Source organism: Neomonachus schauinslandi, chromosome 3 (assembly GCF_002201575.2).
Source record: "Neomonachus schauinslandi chromosome 3, ASM220157v2, whole genome shotgun sequence".
In the NCBI taxonomy this organism is placed as follows: domain Eukaryota; kingdom Metazoa; phylum Chordata; class Mammalia; order Carnivora; family Phocidae; genus Neomonachus; species Neomonachus schauinslandi.
The window spans coordinates 92,641,286-92,662,543 of record NC_058405.1 but is presented as its reverse complement, the minus strand read 5'-3'; the positions used below and the strand labels follow the sequence as shown (position 1 = coordinate 92,662,543).

The 21,258-nt window shown below is 38.7% G+C and overlaps 1 protein-coding gene across 7 annotated transcripts in view; it reads right to left on the bottom strand.

Annotated features, from left to right (window-relative positions):
* C3H2orf76 (chromosome 3 C2orf76 homolog) overlaps nucleotides 1-21,258 on the bottom strand; it is a 59,973-nt gene that overhangs the window by 14,221 nt on the left and 24,494 nt on the right. For all 7 annotated transcript variants that reach the window (XM_021695888.2, XM_021695885.1, XM_021695889.1 and 4 more), the window contains 2 exons: nucleotides 20,106-20,250; nucleotides 2,912-2,962 (listed from right to left, as the gene is read on the bottom strand). In XM_021695888.2, the coding sequence (XP_021551563.1) occupies nucleotides 2,912-2,962; nucleotides 20,106-20,250 (196 nt within the window). The remainder of the gene's footprint in view (nucleotides 1-2,911; nucleotides 2,963-20,105; nucleotides 20,251-21,258) is intronic.

Below are 21,258 nucleotides of genomic sequence, written 5' to 3'. Positions count from 1 at the left end.
CTAATAATACGAAAGAAAAGGGTAGCTACCCAGTTAAGAACTAGCACTGAATTACCCATTATTTTAAATAGTCAACTTTCAGTTATCTATTGCAATTTTTAACACAAGGTCAGCCTAATCCTAGGACTGCAACTATGTACTGTTAAGAACTAAAAATAAATCTAATCTAGGTGAAAAAATGCATATTAGGAATGTAAATACACCACAACTGCTAAAAATAAGCTCAGAATGTACACAAGAAAATAAACAAATTGGCTTTTGGATTATCTGTTATTCTGAGTTACCTATTATCTTTTTCTCATTATAGCTAGATAACGGTTTATTATTAGAGACAAGTTAGAAAAGCCAGTAAGGGGGCGCCTGGGTGGCTCAGTCGTTAACCGTCTGCCTTTGGCTCAGGTCACGATCCCAGGGTCCTGGGATCGAGCCCTGCATCGGGCTCCCTGCTCCGCAGGAAGCCTGCTTCTCCCTCTCCCACTCCCCCTGCTTGTGTTCCCTCTCTCGCTGTGTCTCTCTCTGTCAAATAAATAAATAAAATATTTTTTAAAAAAAAGAAAAGCCAGTAAGTTTTTTAACTAAAAGGATCCTACTTAAAGTCTGTTACAACCAACAAGCCAAACTGTGGTTTGATCTTACCTAATATTAGTCATGTTCTACATATTTTGCTAATGAGCCTTTATTAGAAATATCCTTGCTCTAATAGGTCCTGCAAACCCACAATAAGAAGGCCACATTTTTTTTTTAGCAGAATAAGAAATTATTTGAACAGAAATTTTCAGATTTTTCCCTCCAACAGAAACTAGTAAGACTTGGTAAGAGGGTCAGGGAAACAACCAGCTAGCAAAAGATATTGTACTAATAATGTCCTTTTCTTTGTTGAATAATCTCTTTCACTTGTTTTTACTTCTTTAAAAAAAAAAAAAATCTTCATTATTAACAGAAACAGCACCTGTGGGTATTGTACCTGAAGCGCAAATTCCTTGAGGAAAGTCACCTCATAAAAATAAAAAGAATCGGGGCACCTAGGTTGCTCAGTCGGTTAAGCATCTGCTTTCGGCTCAGGTCATGATCTCCAGGTCCTAGGCCCCACCATCAGGTTCCTTGCTCAGCGGGGAGCCTGCTTCTCCCTCTGCCTGCCACTCCCCCTGCTTGTGCTCTGTCTCTTTCAAATGAATAAATAAAACCTTGAAAAAAAATAAAAAATAAAAAGAATATATCTGTGGTGCATTTGATGTGTTCACACAAGTGGGTTTAATCACACATGGCCTTATGAAATAAACAGTATCAGCAGCTCCACACTGCATAGCCACCAATAGTTACTGTACACAGGCACAGCGTCTAGGTGATCAGGATTTAAAAATAAGACCACATCCAATGTGCTTTAGAACCCAGTCTGGTCGGGATAAATCAGTCATAGATGTAGATGTCAATTAAATAGGAGGAGGGGCCCTAAGAAATCTCAGACTCCGTGGTCTGGCCGGCGAGCCAGCCCTTTGCCCAAGGGCATGGAGACAGTAACCAGCAAAGCTGAAATCTGACTCTGGACCCTTTCCACTCCCCAACACCCAATGTGTTCTATTCCCACAGAGCAGGTAGCAATACTGGAGGACAAGGACAGGTGAGAAAGTAACGTTTGGCCTTCCTTTTTGAACACAAAGCAGCAGATTGTTACAGAGCCAAACCCAGACTGGGTCACTGAAAGTCTATCAAAACCCTAGTGTTTCTCTAATTTCTCATCTCACAGATAAATGTGTTCACTTCTTCTGCCAATTCACCTGAATAGTATACAAATCCTAGGTCAAAACAGTGTTAATAAGGTGGGACAATATAAGAGGTACGTTATCTACCCCCGTGATGATTAACAGTCAGATATTCTAATGCATTCAGTATCTAAAACTTATCTTTCAAAATGACTTATATGGAACACAAGTTGGAATATGTATGCATATGCATGCACATGCGTGCACACACACACACACACACACACACCATGCAAAAAGGAAATGGCATCTGTAGGTTGATTCAAGTTTAAGGTTATATTGCAAGTCATTATACTCTGAAAGCCACGAAAGCCAGAATTGAGAAGTTTCATATTTACTTAACTGTGCTTTTTATTCCTTTCTCTTATTCAATATTTAGTATGTAAATTCTTTAAGCCCAATAAATCAAAGTACTTTCCACTCAGTGCCTTCAACTTCTGCTTGACTACCCCTTATGACCTCACAATTAGTCTCTGGATATTAAAATGCATACACACGGTGAAGATTGTGATTTCAAAGTATTTTAGGTCATAAGTTGCTCTACCAAATGGGAACAGAATTAAAAGCCACTCCAAAAAATGATCTGAGGTAATAAAAAATTTATACTTCAAAAAATGTCTGTACCAATTAACAGAAATATTTATTAGATGCGTCATAATTTTCAAGTGAGATCTCAAACTCAAAGTTTGGTGAGTGTCACTATGCTGAAGGTTAATAACTGTACCACCTTTATACCAAATAATGGAACCCAACTTCCTGCCTCATTACTGCATTGTTTAATCGACCCCTGTAACATGTAAAATTACTATATACTATGCTTAAGTTATTGGCATTTAAAATGTTTAATCTCTTCTTTTAATTCCTAGTCTGAAATCATTTTTCTTTCCTGGTTACCTGACAAAGAAATTCATTTTAGACATCATTTGCCAAACATGTTATTTGTTCCTCACAAATAGGCCACTTTCATACACTATTACAATTTACTTCACCGATACACCAGGATTCCTATATTTCTAAATAAACTTCCATTTTGGTTTTTATTTACAGATAGTAAACTCATTTTTGAAAACCAAATTTAAATCGCTATCAACATAAAACTAACGTAAAATTGTATTAATATACGTTTTTAAAGAATAAGTAAAATTAGTTACCATATTTATAATTTCTGAATGGTGGTGGCAGGTTGGTCCTTAAAGGAATATCTATAAGAGAAAGATTATTTTTATTATATTCAAGTAGACGCTTGTAGTATATGCACAGTCTTTTGCTACGTTCTCCTAGATCTCCAGACTAAGCTACTTTGAAAAATTGGTAGAACACAAAATGAAGCTAACACGCCATCAAAATTCAGAGGTCATCTAAAACAATGGAACCACTGAGGAAATGTTGAGCTGTTACTAGCTGAACTAAGAATTCAGTAACGTTATTAAATGAATTGTCATTTTATTAAGTACAACAGCATCTATGTACATTCGAAATATATAGCATGCCTGTGTGAGATATTATTTTCTATTAGGTGACATTCATTTAGCATATGAACCTGAGAACTCATTCAGGCCTGTAGTGGAAACCAATGATCTAGATGAGTGTTATTACTCTTACCAAAATTCAGATAACCTACAATGTAACTCTAACGCAGCAAAGAAAACAAAACAAAAACAAATTAAATATTTTTTAAAACAGAATTTCAAATGTTAGATCTGTTTAATTTATTAGCACTTACAGTTCCTGAACAAGACACTGAAACACTGTGAAGGTGTGAGGTAAGGAACAGAGGGCCCCGTGAAACTGCTCACAGTTAGAGGTGCCTACATTCTAAGAAATCAAATCACAGTCTTCAGTTCAGTCTGGACTTCTGAGAGAAGAGACAGTGAAGGCAAATGAGAGCACTTTGCCTTTCTTCCTCTGGATGTCAGCTCAAGTGCCACTCCACCGAGAGGCCTCCCCTGCAGGCCCTGCTAAGGGTGGGTCTCCCCTCAAACGGTTTCCTTCATAACATTCCTTACAACAGTAGTTCTGTTATGTTGGTCTCCCTTCCCTACTAATTGATAAACTCCTTGAGATTAAGACAGTAGGCCATAGCTCCTGAAACCGAAGACCGTGTCCGCCACATCATAGGTTAATAGATAACTGGTTCCATGAGGGCAGGGACTTTAGCCAATTTTCATTGTGTTACTAGTACCCAAAAGAGTGCTGGGCACATGTCAGGTGCTTAAAAATATTCGTGAATGAATAAATATAACTTAAGCCTTTCATTTGGCAGTTAAGAACTCCAAGGTCCTGGTTGGCCCAGGGTGTCAGAGTTAGGGCTAGAATCCAATCTTCCCATTCTGCAGCAAGGGGAAGGGGTTCTCTTCCGCAATGGCAGAAAGACACCAGCCATTCAACCCATTTGGTGAGATAAGAACTTTGGTGCACAAACACATAAAAAGGCCTGAGGAGGAAGAGACAAAACTAAACACCTTCCTTACGAAAGAGGCAAAAGAGGTGGCTTCTCATTTTGTGCTACAACAAATAAGGCTGCGGGTAGTCATATGCGGACGTGCACTTGCATTTCACCCAGAAGTGGAATGGCTGGATCGTACGGTAGGGGTTGGTTTACCCTTTTAAGAAACTGCCAACTCATCTTCTAAAGTGGTTCCTCTTTACATTCCTACCAGTGGCCTATCAGAGTTCCAGTTCTTCCACATCCTAGCCAAAACTGGGGTTTTAATTAATAAACCTTTTTAATTCTAGCCATTTCAGTGGGAGTGTTGTGTTCTCACCATGACTTTATTTTTTAAAATAATTTTTTTTAAAGATTTTATTTATTTATTAGAGAGAGAGACATTGAGAGAGGGAACATAAGCAGGGGGAGTGGGAGAGGGAGAAGCAGGCTTCCTGCCGAGCAGGGAGCCCGACATAGGGCTCGATCCCAGGACCATGGGACCATGACCTGAGGTATGTACATCAGAGGGCAATTTGATATGTATGAAAATTACATATGCATATGCATATACCCTTTGACCTAGGAATTCCACTCCAAGAATTGATCACAGAGATACATTCTCACACGTGTGTGTTATATACATACAAGGGTACTAACTGTAGCATTGCTTACAGTAGCAAATGCTCAGAAAAATCCAAATGTCCTCCAGTGGGGGGACTTACTAAATAAATAATATGCCCAAAAAATGAAACATATTTTTCAACTGTTAAAAAAAAAAAAAAAGAAAGAGGCACAGGAAGTGCTCTAGTAGTATCTTCAAGGTATGTTAAAGGTAAAGGAAAGCATAAAGCAGACCATTATTTTTAAAGTAAGCCACCTTTTGAGGAAAATGGGGGAAAAGTAAGCATATATGTTTGTATTTGCTTAAACGTTCACGGGGTAGGGGAGAGCACGGTGTACTGGTCAGAGAACAGAAGTGGAAAGGAGAGTTTTTACTGATTTCCTTTTACGTTCTGACCTTAAAACTATATACATGTATTATCTATAAAGAAAACGTTCTTAACCCACACATCTGACTTAGGAAATGTGTTTTCTAGGCAGACACTTAACGACTGAGCCACCCAAGTGCCTCTCACCGTGACTTTAACTTGCACTTCACTAGACTAACGATGGTGAGTATGACGTATCTTTGCTCCAGTGTTTGTTCAGATCTTTTAGCACTTTTTAATAGGGTTAGGTCCTACCTATGTAGTTAGAAGAGATTTTTTGTTGTTGTTTTCTAGGCACAAGTCTTTGGTTGGATGTTCTATAAATATTTTCTCCAAGTCCATGGCTTGTCTTTTCATTTTCTTAACAGTGTATTTTGAAAAGCAAACTTTTTCATTTTGATGAAGCCTGACTAATCTTTTACAGTTTGTGCTCATTGTGCTGTATTTAAGACATTTTTACCAAAATCAAAGTCTTTAACATTTTCTTCTGTGTTTTCTTTTAGAAGTTTTATAGTTCTTGCTTTTATATTTACATTTACATCTTGACAAATTTTGAGTTATTTTTGCATAGGGTACGAGGTAAGAGCTGAGGTTCATTTATTTGCATATGGATATCCAATTGTTCCAGTACCTTTTTTTGGAAAGATCACCTCTTCCCCCCAAAAACACCTTGGTCAAAAATCAACTGAACATACATGTAAGTGTAGGTCTGTTTCTGCACTGGTTTTCATTGATATGTCATCTATATATCAATACCACACACAATGTCTTGGTTGATGTAGCTTTATAGTACTAAGTCATGTAATCAGTGTAATTCCTACAACTTTTTTTCTTCTTTTTGTGAGTTAACTACAGGTTGATGTAGGATAGAACATTAGGGTTCGAAGCCGATGGCCAAGAAAGAATTCTTGAGATGTCTTTGGTGCAAAAAGGTGATTTTATGAAAGCACGGGGATAGGACCCATGGGCAGGAAGAGCTGCACCGGGGTCATGAGGAGTGGCCCATTATGTACTTTCAAGTTGGGAGGGAGTTATAGTTTAAGTCTCTAAGGAATTTAGAAGTGAGGTTTCCAGGACCTTGAGGGGGTTAACTATTGTTGGGAAAAGGTCATTTATTATTGTCTAATACAACCTAAGTCATGAGACCCTTGAGATGTATCTCGGTGGGCCATATGTTTGGGGGGAGGGGGGGAGGTGATTGCCAACACGAATCTTGGGGGGTTTAGAGATAAATAATACGTATCTTGGGGAGTTTAGAGATAAAGGAAATTTCTGAAGGAATTTTTATATGTTAAAGTAGACTTACAGGATCCGGGGTTGGGGGTTTGTCCTAGGATTGTCTTTTGCCCTTAGCAAAGTATTAACATTGAGGCAGTTGAGTCCCTAGAGGAATGTCATTCTGCCTGTTTCAAAGACTTGTCAATGGGCTGTAGGTAGTAAGGATATTTTATAATTTTTTTCTGCCTTTGTTTCCCACATCATAGGTCTTTTTAACTTTCCTTATAAATTTTAGAATAAAATAGAATAAGTTATTTCTAAACTGTAGAGTATATAATTATGTATATATTTATGAAGGGAGGAAGTGTGCTGAGATTTTGATTGGAAGCTATACATCATTTTGAGGAGACATGACCTCTTCACCATATTTTTTCTGACCCACAGACACAAGGTATCTCCATTTATTTTGGTCTTTTAAAAGTTTTCTCAGTGATTTTTTTTTTTTAAGATTTTATTTATTTATTTGAGAGAGAGAGAGCACATGAGAGGGGGGAGGGTCAGAGGGAGAAGCAGACTCCCTGCTGAGCAGGGAGCCCGATGTGGGACTCGATCCCGGGACTCCAGGATCATGACCTGAGCTGAAGGCAGTCGCTCAACCAACTGAGCCACCCAGGTGCCCCTCTCAGTGGTTTTAAGAGTCTTCAGTGCAAAAGTCTTACACTCTAGCAAATGTATTCCATTTCATACTTTGTAATGCTATTATAAAAGGTTTTTTGTAATTTTCAAGCCGTATATTAGTAGTAACACAATTGATTTTTGTGTATTAGTCTTATATCCTACAACTTCCTTAAGCCTCGATTATAGTAGTTTATACAGATTCTGCAGGATTTTATAATAATCATAATAAAATCATAATAGATTATGTAGGTAATCATGTCACCAGTGAATAATGGCAATTTTACTTTTTCCTTTCTAATAGGGATGCCTTTTATTTATTTTTCTTCCCTCAATAAATTGGCTAGAACTTCCAGCTCAGTGTTGAATAGAAGTGATTATGAGCAGACACCTCTGCCTGGTTCCTAATCTTAGGAGGAAAGCACCCAGTCTTCCACCATTAAGTATGATGTTGGAGGTCCATTTTTCATATACCCTTAACCAGGTAGAATAAGTTCCCTTCTATTCCTACTTTGCTGAGAGTTTCTAACAGGAATGGATGCTGGATTTTGTCTTTATCTACTGAGAGATTCATCTGGTTTTCCTTCCTTCATCTATTCATATAATGAATTACATTGGATTGCTTTTTGTTGTTTTTACATTGATTTTTTTTCAAGATTTTATTTGACAGAGAGAGAGCACAAGCAGGAGCAGCAGCAGAGGGAGAAGGAGGCTCCCTGCTGACCAGAGAGCCAGACATGGGGCTCGATCCTAGGATCCTGGGATCATGGCCTGAGCCAAAGGCAGATGCTTAACCGACTGAGCCACCCAGGTGCCCCCACTGATTTTTGATAGTAAACCATCCTTGCATTCCTAAGGTAAACTCCATATGGTCATAATATATTCTTCTTTAACTACTATATCTCTTTGTGTGAAAGATGTTGGTTGGTAGCTGTTTTTTTTTCTTCTAATTACATTCTCTGATTTTGATATCAGGGTAAGGATGGCCTCAGAAAATAATATTTTCTGATAAATATTTCCTCCTCTTGAGTTTTATGGAAGACTTTCTGTAGAATTGGGATTATTTCTTCCTTAAATATATGGTAGAATTCACCAGTGACTGGAACTGGGACTGGAGTTTTCTGTGTGGAAATGTATTTTAATTACTGTTCATTTTAAAATACAGAATTATTCAGGTTGTCTGTTTGTTAGTGGGCTTCGGTAGTTTGGGTGTTTCAAGGAACTTGCCCACTGTCCTGGGATAACATATTTATGGCATAAAGTTGTCTAATGTATTCCCTTATTATTCTTTTAGTATTTGTAGAGATTCTGTAGTAATGTAACAACTCTCACTGTTGATACCAATAATTTGTGTCTTCTCTCTTTTGTTTTTTCCAATCAGTCCAGCTACAGCTTTATCAATTTCATGGATTTCAAAGAATCAGGTATGGCTGATTATTGATTTTCTCTGTGGTTTTCCATTTTCTACTATAATCTTTATGATTTCTTTTATTCTGCTTACTTTGGATTTTACTTTTCTTTTTCTACTTTCTTAACACAGAAGCTGAAACCAGTAATTTGAGACCTCTTCTCTTTTTTAGACACTTCTAGTCCTATAAATATTCCTGTAAGTACTGTTTTACCTGCTTTCCACAAATTTTGAAAAGCTGTGTATTCATTTTTATTCAGTTCATAATACTCCGTCTTTTGATCTCTGCGTTTACAAACCAGTTATTTAGAAGTATGCTATTTGGTTTCCAAATATTTCAGAATTTTCCAGAGATTCTTCTGTCATTGATTTCTAATCTAACTCCACTGTAGTCAGAAAACATACATTATAGGAATTTAATCCTTTTCCATTTGTCATGACTTGTTTTATGGATTGGAATATAGTCTCTTGGTAAATGTTCTGTGTGCACTTGAATGTGTATTATGTTGTTTGGTGGAGTGTTCTATAAATGTCACTTTGGTCAAGTTAGTCTAATAGTGTTGTTCAGGTTTTTTGTATCCTTACTGACTTTCTATCTACTTGTTCCATCAATTATTGAGGGAGCAATGTTGTAATCTCCCAGGGATTGAAGAGTCATCTATTTTTCTTTGCAGTTCTGTTAGTTTTGACCTCATATTTTTGAAGTTCTGTTGTGTCAGGTGCATAAGCATTTAGAATCATTATGCCATCTTAATTGATGCCTTACCATTATAAAATGATAGTCTTTATCCCTAGTAATCTACTTTACTCTGAAATCTACTTTATCTGATATTACTATAGCCACTCCAGCTTTCTTTTGATTGGTATTAGCATGGTATAATTTTTTCATCCTTTTACCTTTAACTGCTTTTTATCTTTATATTTAAAGTGCATTTCTTATAGGCAACATATAATTTAGGACTTCCTGTTATATGTCTGTCGTTTAATTAGGGTGTTCAGACCATTTACATTTAATGTGATTATTAATATGATTGGATTTAAACCTACCACTTTGCTATTTGGGTTTTGTTTTGTTCGGTCCATGTGTTATTTCCTCTTCTACCTTCTTTTGGATTGACCTATTTGACACTTTTTTATGATTCCATTTTAACACGTTTGTTGGCATATTATCTATAACTCTTAGGTGAGGTGTGTGTGCGTGCACATGAGGTTGCTTTAAAGTCTGTAGTAAACATCTTTATCTTATCATTCTACCTCCAAGCGATACTGTAACACTTTATAGTGAAAGAATCTTATGCTTCCATTTCTCCCCTCCCAGCCTTTGTGCTAGTGCATGTATTTTCCATAAATCCCACAACACATTGTTACTGTTTTTCTTTATGTAATGAAATATATTTGAAGAAAAATTATAAAATTTTTTAAAAAGGCATTCATATTTACCCATGTTTACCATTTCCTGTACTCTTCATTTCTTTGTATGCCTCCAAATTTCAATCTGGTATCATTTCCCTTCTGTTGGAAGAAGGTCCTTTAGCATTTCCTATAGTTCAGGTCTCCTGGTGATGGACTCTCTCAGCTTTTGTATGTCTAAAGTCTTTATTATGCCTCCATTTCTGAAAGACGGGAATAGAATCCTAGACTGATTTTCTTTCAGTATTTTAAAGATGTCGCTCCACTATCTTCTGACATGGATTGATTCTGATGAGAAGTCTGATGTCCTTCATACTTGTTCCTCCTTATGTAATGTATGTGTGTGTGGTTTTTTTTCCCCAGCTGCTTTTAAGATTTTCTCTTTATCACCAGCTATAAGCAATTTGATTAAATATGCCTTGGTGTAGCTTTCTTCGTGTTTCTTGGGGATTTGTTGAACTGCTCCAATATGTGGGTTTATAGTTTTCATCACATTTGTAAAATTTTCAACCATCATTTCTTCAAATATGTCTTCTGTCCCCCTGTTCCAGCTCCCATCCTCCTGGCCTCCAATTACATGTATATTTGGCTAGTGGAAGTTGCCCCACCCCTCTCTACTGCTCTATTTATTTTTCTTTCAGTCTTTTGTCTATGCTTTTAGATGGCTTTTGTTGCTTTGTTTTCAAGTTTACCGATCTTTTCCTCTGCCCCATCTGATCTACACGTTAATCCTACTCAGTGCATATCCATCTCAAATTCATATTTTTCATCTCTAGTTCCATTTGGGTTTTTTTTTCCTATCCTCCATCTCTAACATGGTTCAATTGTCCCTCTACCTTCTTGAACATTTGCAATATAGTTTATAATAACTTTCAATTGTCCTTGTCTACTAATTTTGTCATCTGCAACATTTCTGGGCTGGCTTCAATTGATTGATTTCTCTCTTAATTATGGTTCATATTTTCTTGCTTCTTTGCATGCCTGGAAGTTCTGATTTGATACAGGTCATTGTGAATCTTATCTTGTTTGAGTGCTGGATATTTGTGTATTTCTATAAACATTCTGAGCTTTGGTTAAATTACTTGGATAGATCCTTTTGAGTCTTGCTTTTGAGCTTTGTTAGGTGACAGCAGGGTAGAATTCACTCTAGGGTTCATTCTGCCTTACAATTCAGCAATACCCTTCTAGATACTCTGCCTGGTAACCTGTAAATTACAAGGTCTTCCACTCTGGCTGGTATGGAAAAAAACAAAAAACAAAAACTATTCCCAGGCCTATATGAGCTCTGAGCATTTTGCCTTCTGCTTACATCAGGTTGTTCTTTACCTGGCCTCTGGTAGTTTCCTCACACACTTGTGCTGACTGTATTCAACTGAAGATACACATCTGCAAATCTTCAAAGACACTGCAAATGTTCAGAGTGTTCTCTCTGTACAGCCCTCTCCATGCCAGTTCTCTGTTCTATGAACTCTCCAGGCTCCACTCCAGACTGCCAGCTTTGACTCCTGAACTCATGGAACTAACCAAGTTCTATCTGCATTCCCCTTGCCCTGCTCTGTGGCCTAAAGACTCTCTCCACCTTGTTTGTTTCTCCTATCCCAGGGACCACTGTCTTGTGCTCCCTCATGTACAATATCTGAAAACCACTGTTTCATAAATCTTGCATAGTTTTTTCAGTTGTTTCAGATGGAAGAGTAAGTTCAGTCCCTGTTGTTCACCTGGGCTGAAAGGAAAATCTGTGGCATATCTATTACATTCTGGAAAGTATTTCCCACTTTGCACAGAGTTTTCCTTTAATTTTATCTTTCCCCACCTTTGAACTTAACTTTGAGACCTAATGAACTTTTACAGAAGACTGTGGGATTACAAGATGAATTCTGCAAAAAAATCAATTTAATATTTCATTACTGCAAAGTTCACAAAAAGGTAACCACTAACTTTACTCATTCATTTAGGTCACCATAAAAGGCATCCATAGAAAAATTAATTAGTAAAATAAGGCAATTTATTTATTTTTTTTTTTAAAGATTTTATTTATTTATTCATGAGAGACAGAGAGAAACAGAGGGAGAAGCAGGCTCCCAAGGAGCGGGAAGCCCAATGCGGGACTCGATCCCAGGATCCTGGGATTGAGTCCTACGTCGGGCTCCCTGCTCAGTGGGGAGCCTGTTTCTCCCTCTGCCTCTGCCTCTCTCTCTCTTTCTCTCTATGTCTCTCATGAATAAATAAATAAAAATCTTTAAAAGAAAAAGTCTGAAATGTTAAATCACATTTCAATGTAAAGATCAATAAAGTTTTGAACATTATTAAAATATTGATGGGCAATAAAATAATTCTTTACCTCATAGTAAAGCCTCTAAAAATAGAAGGGATACAATTTGTAACTTATTTTTAGATGCTAGCTCTACATTTAAAGACTTTTAGGAAAGCACAAACACCTACAGGAAAAAAAAAGAAATTGATTAATTTAATGACTAATCTGTATGAGCAAGAATACCAAATACCCACCATTAATCAGAACAATGTGCCAACATTATAACCTAATAAGGGGTCTTGTCTGATATTATAGTAAGATTCCAAGGTTAAGATCTATCAAGATGCTTTTCACTTTAATTATGATCTAAACATAAAAAGTGTGGAGAATAGGGGCACCTGGGTGGCTCAGTCAGTTAAACTTCCGACTCTTGGTTTAGGCTCAGGTTGTGATTTCAGGGTCATGGGATCAAGCCCCGTGTCAGGCTCCACACTGGGCACATGCAGAGCCTGCTTAAGATTCTCTCCCTCTCCTTCGGCCCCCAGCCCCCCTGCTTGCTCGTTCTCTCACTCTCTCTAAAAACTAAATTTTAAAAAAAAGTGTGGTGATTAGAACAAAATTCATTTAACCCACCAACCACATTTACTATATTGTCATGACTGCTTCAGACACTTTACTATTTTTTATTAAATAAAACAACATGATACAGTGGAAACCTTCTGTCTTTCCCTAGTCCCCTTATACCCCCCTTCCTAGAGATAACCACTGACTGCCCCTCACGTAACATATCCCCTTTATTGTTATACTCTCATTCCATTGGTCACAGCCACAGAGAATAGAGTGTTAGTTTGTGTCTTAAGATTATAGAGTTAAATATTTAAACTAAAGAATCTACAGTATATTTTATAGTACAAACAAGAGAACATTGCCTCAACACAACATTGAAGGAAGAGTCCCTTTGTGATAAGGCGATAATGCGCTGTGACTTTGCTGCTGCAAAATTACCCTGTGTTGCTTTCTAAAAAAGAGGGGCATCGGAGGACTGCTTCTTTACAGCAGAAGGCGAAACAATAAACGTAGAAGGACTCACAGAGGAAGAAAAATCCTGAGTTTTGTAAACATCAATGATTCAAGTAAGGATCATCAAGAGATACTAAAACTCCTGGAAACCTGATATGTGAATGGTCTCAATGTTTATCACTCCATACACTACTTATTAATCAGAAAGATACTTTTACAACAGAGAAATCCGGTAGACAGTGCCTTAACCAAATGACGGAAATTTGTATGACAAATAACAGGGCAAAGCAACATCAGGCACTTCCCGATGTGATGCAACAGTAAGGAATCACCTCCATCGATTTCAGCAAACTATTTATGTAAAGGCGTGCTAATCAACATTTTAGGTTTTGTGTGACATACAGTCTGGGTCACAACTGTAGCTGTGGTCCAAGAAACTTCATTTATAGAAAGAGGTCGCAGGTCAGTCTTAGCTTGTCATAGCTCGTTGACCTGCAACCTACAGAATAATCTGGCCAAAAATGTTTAGCCTGAATCTAATCACAAGAAAACAATCAAATAAATCCAGATTTTAGGACAGTCTATAAGAATATGGACCTGGATTTAAAAAAAAAAAAATCAATACAATGACAGACAAAAGCTGGGAGGCTGTTGCAGATTAAAGGAAATTAAGAAGACAGGATGTGCCATGAAAAGATACAGTGGAGGGGCACCTGGGTGGCTCAGTTGTTAAGCATCTGCCTTCAGCTCAGGTCATGATCCCAGAGTTCTGGGATCGAGCCCCACATCAGGCTTCCTGCTTGGCGGGAAGCCTGCTTCTCCCTCTCCCACTCCCCCTGCTTGTGTTCCTGCTCTTGCTATCTCTCTCTAATAAATAAATTCTTTAAAAAAAAAAAAGAAGAAGAAAAGATACAGTGGAGCCCTAAATACAAGTTTCTAAGTGAAAGAAACCAGTCTGCAAAGGCTACATATTGTGCAAATCCAAGCACATGATATCCTGGAAAAAGCAAAACTACAGACAGTAAAGAGATGAGCGGTTGCCTGGGGCTTGCGGGGGAGGATGAAGAGGTGAAGTATGGAGGATTTTTATGGCAGTGAAACTATTCTGTATGTGTAATGTGACACATTACTCATTTGTTGAAACCCGCAGAACTTTACAGCACAAAGAGTGAACTTCAATATATGCAAAGTAAAAAAAAAGAAAAGAAAAAACATCACCATTCAGGAGGACAAGAATGCAGACGGTGACAAGAGAATCTAGACGTATTGCAAATGTATGAAACAACCTTCCTGAGGGCAGTGGAGGAAAAGCTGCTGATATCAGTAACTGTGGCAATGAAGACATTTTTTTAAGCTAAGGCAAAAGGAACTGCGCCAAAGCGCTGACTTCTAGTTAATATCAAGTTGCTTCCCAAAGGGTACAGATTAATGACTCTGTATACTGGAATTAAAAAATTAAGTAAATGGATGGCAGATGATGGGAGCCAGACTTCTCAGAGTAGGAATATAAATACACAAGGGGAGGAAGCCAGAAGGATACGTGTTGGAATGGATTGGAAAACATCAGGAAGGACTCATGTTTAACATACAGATACAGATGGTGACATGAAAATACTCATAGATAGGTGTATGTACACAGGGTGATCTATTTGTTTGCTCTTTCAGCTGGAGAGCTTTAAAGAACAATACCCTAGGAGTAGTGAGCACAGCTAGCACCCAGATCTGGCTCTCAGGAACTGGGGCTCCTTTGAGAAATGGCTGATTCTGGGACTGGGGCAGGATATAAACACGATGAGCCTGAAGCATCTTATAGCACCAGAAAGTGAGAAAGTACCCAACACACGCACACAGACAGAAGGGGCACAGAAGACAACTCAAGGTCCCCAGTGGCCAGAGCCAGAAGAGTTTGCACAACAAAACAAAATCTCCCCTGCAGAAGAATTCCAAATAAATGATGTAGATATTACTCCGTAAAGGAGGGGGAACGGAACTCCCCATTCTTGAACTGTATGTGAGCTGTGCACAGCGACTACTGCCTTCCAAAGAGTACAAGATGAAGAGAGAGAAGACTACTTTACAGTGGAGAAGCCTAACACTACCACAGCCGGGTGATCTAACGGCAATGATCAAAATCATGTAGAAAGTACATGTCCTCGATATGACAGGATAAAAGTGACACTTCACCTTCGTGCCCTTCCTCTCAAAAACCCATAACCCCAGTTTAATCACGAGAAATGTAGCAGGCAAATTCCACTAGAGGGCTGTCCTACAATAGGCTTGACCAGTGCTCCTCAAAACCGTGAAAGCCGGGGCGCCTGGGTGGCTCAGTCGTTAAGCGTCTGCCTTCGGCTCAGGTCATGATCCCAGGGTCCTGGGATCAAGCCCCGCATCGGGCTCCCTGCTCGGCGGGAAGCCTGCTTCTCCCTCTCCCACTCCCCCTGCTTGTGTTCCCTCTCTCACTGTGTCTCTCTCTGTCAAATAAATAAATAAAATCTTTAAAAAAAAAAAAAAAAAACCGTGAAAGCCATCAAGCAGGGAAGATGATTTGAGGAACCCATATGGCCCAGAGGAACCTAGGGAGACATGACAACTAAATGTAGTGTGCAATTCTAGAAGAGATCCTGGAACAGAATAAAGATACTAGGTAAAAACTACGGAAACCAGAAGAAACCATAGACTAGTTAATGATGCCTCAATATTGGCTCATTCCTTGCAATAAATGTAGCAGACTAAGGTAAGACATTAGTCATGGGAAAATGTGGACAGGAGCATCAGATACAAAGAAACATACAAAGAAACTAACTCTCCTAGTATTCACCCAATGGAACAGCTGCTTTACAGAGTAACATACCACAAAGAGTAAGGAGAGATAGGGAAGGAGCTCTGAACTAGAAGGTTGGGCAAATCCTCTACAGCTTTTTTCTGTTTCCTGGGCGGACGGATTTTACATTCAGAATCAAGACCTGAAGGATTACAAAATATTTAAAAGCTTCCAAATCAAAGAATAATTAAAATGTCTTCTATTACCTAGATAATTGGTTTGTACACTACTCTGAATCTAGAAAATTAGTCATCTATGTAAGGTAGTATACAGGGTACGTCTGTGATCAGAATATCTGATTAACATCCATTCCCCATATGTTCATAATAGGTTTATTTTATTATATTTACATACTTATACATAAATATAATCTTTTATATTTATATTTATAGTTATAAATAGATGTATTTATATTTATTATATTTACACAACTTTAGGTTTTAATAGCATGATGTTGGGAAACTGATTCTCAATAAGTATGAATCCAGTTTAACCGAAGTTCCTTTGCTGAGGGAAAAACAGACAGTTATGAAAGGACACTAGCTAGATTAAGGATGGCAAAAGGTGAACAGTTAGAAAGGCAACAAGGCATCTAAAATAACCCCTCCCCCGAAAAGATCATTCATCACAATGACCATTTCTGGCTGTATGCAAAATTCACTATGCCACGGTGTCAAACCACTCTTCTAGCTTTCAGGGTTCAAAACACTAGAGCAAGGGGAACTCAATGCAAAGACTCTAGACACAGTGAATCCATTTACCTTGGAGATCCCACTTCACAAGTGAGGCAGTAGATCAGAAGAAAAGCAACGCAGTGTGGTGTTTAAGAGAATGTATGCTACTGGAGGGGCGGGGGTGGGAGGATGGGGTAACCGGGTGATGGGCATTAAGGAGGGCGCATGATGTGATGAGCACTGGGTGTTATACACAACTGATGAATTATTGAACACTACATCTGAAACTCAGGATGTACTATATGTTGCCTAATTGAATCTAAATTTTAAAAAAAGAGTGCATATGCTAAGCAAAGTCAGTCAGAGAAAGATAAATACCATATGATTTCATGCATATGTGGAATTTAAGAAACAAAACAAATGAACCTAGTGGAAAGGAAGGAAAAATAAAATAAGATAAAAACAGAGAAGGAGACAAACCATAAGAGACTCTTAACTATAGGAAACAAACTTAAGAGCTGCTGGAGAGGAGGTGCGTGATGGGCATTAAGGAGGGCATTTGATGAAATGAGCACTGGGTGTTATATGCAACTGATCAATCACTAAACTCTACCCCTGAAACTAGTAATACACTATATGTTAATTAACTGAATTTAAATTTAAAAAAATTTTTTTAAATGTTGGGGCACCTGGGTGGCTCAGTCGTTAAGCATCTGCCTTCAGCTTGGGTCATGATCCCAGGGTCCTGGGATCGAGCCCCGCATCAGCTCCCTGCTCCACGGGAAGCCTGCTTCTCCCTCTCCCACCCCCCCTGCTTGTGTTCCCTCTCTCACTGCGTCTCTCTCTGTCAAATGAATAAATAAAATCTTTAAATAAATAAATAAAATAGTACACGTATAGTTAAACTGCCTGGGTTGAACTGCAGCTTTGCCTTTTATTAGCCATGTAACCTCAGGCAAGTTTCTCACCCTCTCTTTCCTTAGCTTCATCACCTATAAAATGGGATAAAACAGTTCCTACTTTAGAAGGATGAAATAAGGGGCACCTGGGTGGCTCAGTTGGTTAAGCATCTGCCTTCAGCTCATGTCATGATCCCAGAGCCCTGGGATGGAGTCCCACATCGGGTTCCGTGCTCAGCAGGGAGTCTGCTTCTCCCTCTCCCTCTAACACTTCCCCTGCTTTGCTCATTAACTTGAAAAATTCCCCAGAAATAAACTCTTTGGTCTTTGTTATGTACAAAATTATAAAAGGTAGATATGTGGCCCACCACCCTTTCAGAGAAGTTCCACAGTGCCTCCAATCAGATAGGCTTGGGCACAGAGCCCACAACTCAAAAGAACCCGCACCCCAAAAGTTCACCCTTTAGTCAGTGGGACACATTTGCCACATGTACAATTAAAATAAGTAGCAGTTATGTTATTACTAACACAGATGAAAGATGTGGACAGGCAGGGCTGAGCATCTAGCTGTGATCCGTACTACTACTCTGATGGGGAAGGCACCAATGGCATCTGGGAAGAGAAGAGCACAGTGACCCGGGGTGGGGTGGGGTCAGCGGGGGGTGGGGTGGGGAACAGCACATTTTCCCCTACCACTGCAGCAACCTGAAGATTATACCTCATTCTCAAGGACTTTGAGAAGAACTTATCCTGCACCGTACCAAGAACATCGTAGCACTTACTATGACAATACTAAGAAACACTGTGATCCATAATATGCATAAAGATTTCAAAATAAGAAATATAGGGATTTGTTTTTATTTCAAAATCCAAATATGCTTCTGGTGTTATCTTTTCAAAAGCAAGACACTCTGTAATTGGCAATATCTTAGTACCAACTCTCAATTTCCCCCTAACAATTAAGAACACAGCAATAACAACATATGCTCCATATGTCAGCCTACAGTTACTTTAAGGAGTAATGATGTTCTCCTTATGAAATCTTTTAACAGTCACTACAAGGGAGACTGAGCGGTCTGTCTTCTGTATAGGTCGCCTACCTTGCCTACTCCCTACTCAGGTAATACTGAGCAGTAAAACTACCCAAAGTTGGAATTCTTTGTCCTATTTTTGCAACTTTTCTATGTCTAAAAGTATGTCAAAGTAAAAAAAAAAAATTAAGATGGATATAAAGCAATATATTTGTCAAAACTCATGAAACTATAATCTGTACACCATATGTAAATTACATTTCAAGTAAAATAACCAAAGCTCATTCTAGATGTTTTATCAAATGTTGACGATTGGAACACTTTAATAATTAAAAACAGGGGTTAGAGGGCGCCTGGGTGGCTCAGTTGGTTAAGCGGCTGCCTTCGGCTCACGTCATGATCCCAGGGTCCTGGGACTGAGCCCCACATCGGGCTCCCCCTGCTCCGCAGGGAGCCTGCTTCTCCCACTCCCCTGTTTGTGTTCCCTCTCTCTCTGTAAGACAAATAAATAAATAATCTTTGGGGAAAAAAAAAAAAACAAAAAACGGGGGTTAGAAACCCATCAAGGTCCTATCAAAAGCCTTCACTTGGGACACTTGGGTGGTTCAGTCAGTTAAGTGTCTGCCTTTGGCTCAGGTAATGATCCCAGGGTCCTGGGATCAAGTCCCACATTGGGAGCCTGCTTTTCCCTCAGTCTGCTGCTCCCCCTGCTTGTGCGCTCGCTCTCTCTCGCTCTCTGACAAATAAATAAATAAAATCTTTGGGGAAAAAGAAAGCCTTTGCTCACTTCATACCTATTAAATTTTAAGCTCAAAATGATAAATTAGCACCAGTTGGTCTGGCTGTCATTTCTGTGATCTCAGTGACCAACAGCTCTCATGATTTTCTGGCCGTACAGAGGCCTGCCACCTTCCTAGCTTGCTACCCGTGAGGCCCTCTGTGTGCTCAGCCAGGTAACACAATTAGCTACATTGCATTCCCTTGTTAATCAACCTCCAAATACAAAAACCCATTATAAGAAAACCTAGATCTTAATTTTTTTTTAATTAAAAAAAAAGTGGGTGCCTGGGTGGCTCAGATGGTTAAACATCTGCCTTAGGCTCAGGTCATGATCCCAGAGTCCTGGGATTGAGTCCCATGTTGGGTTCCCTGCTCAGTGGGGAACCTGCTTCTCCTCTGCCCCTTCCCCCCAGCTCATGCTCTCACTCTCTCAAATAAATAAAATCTTTCAAAAAATTAAAAAATAACAAATAATAAAAAATTAAAAATTTAAAAAGGAGGGAAAAAAGGTAGAAGCCAAACATGAGGGTAATAATTCCTGAGGTGGGCACACACAGTGCTAAATGAGCCTCGGGAAGGTACTTCAGGCTGATGCCAAGGAACAGAACAGGAGGTGACCTAGTACCTGAGAACCTAGATTAATATCTTTCAAAGTATTTTTAAAAGATTACCATCCATGTAATAGTCAACTATTTTTTCAAAATACTAATAAAGCAAAATGACTAAGACATCTCATACCTTGCTTTAGAAATACTATAAATTCCTTTGTAGTTTGGTCCAAATTAACTCCATGATATACTATAGGCTGGAAATTGCGATGCTCAAATGAACGAATGAGGCGAACTGTAACGGTCACTTCTTTGGAAGCCATGTGGAGAAATTCCTGTGGTAAGGGACATGAGAACAGTCTAAATAACATAAATTCATAATAATCTACAAGTCTGCATTTCCACCATGAGCTCCAGGGCACCCAGCCATCTCTCCCACATCGTATGGTTACTGACAGTCCCCAAACCTAGGCCAGAGCCCAGGCACCCACAAGAGTCCCAAGGTTACTCCCACCTATCCACTGTGACCCCTAGACAGCTTTGTCATAGTCACTAATGTCCTGATTGGCACGAAATGATAAATCTCTCTCCCTCCTCCTCTGCCCCTCCCTTCCCTCTTAAAAACAAAAAACAAACAAACAAAAAACAATGCAGCCAGGTTTCAAGCATCAGTTAATTCCCAAGTCCATGCTCTAATATGCTATTGGGAAATCATGCCAAATGATTTCCTCCCCAAAAATCTGCAAAGTTGCCCATGTTCTAAAGATACAATTACGGTATATTTCTATCTAGTAGTAACTACTTCATGGTACTTTCAACTTTACATATAATTTTCAGCCATAATATACAATTATACTAGGAAACAATACCTGTAATATGACACATTAGAAAGGATGTCCAACCTCACTAGTAATCAGAGAAATTCAAGATGAGACCTATCACTCACCAAACTAACAAACTAAAAAAAAATCTGATAATACCTAGTGTTGGCAAGGAACAGTGTGTAAAGCAATGAGAATTTAATCAGGGAAGGTGGGCATCCCCAACAGGTATCTTTTGATCCAGCAATTTCATTCAAAGGTACCCTAGGGAATCTGTGAAATACATGCATACGAAGAACACTGTTAATTAATTGCAAAGACTAGAAACAACTTGTCTGTCAAGAGAAGAGATAAGGAAATTATGGCATACAGTGGAAGAGTACAAGCAGCAAAAATGAACGGACCTATGCATCAACATAAATGAATCTCAAAAAGATTATGGCAAATGAAAAAAAAAAAGCAAGTTGCAGAAGAGTCATAGTACCCCACCACTTACACTAAAGTTCAAAAACATAGCTTTTA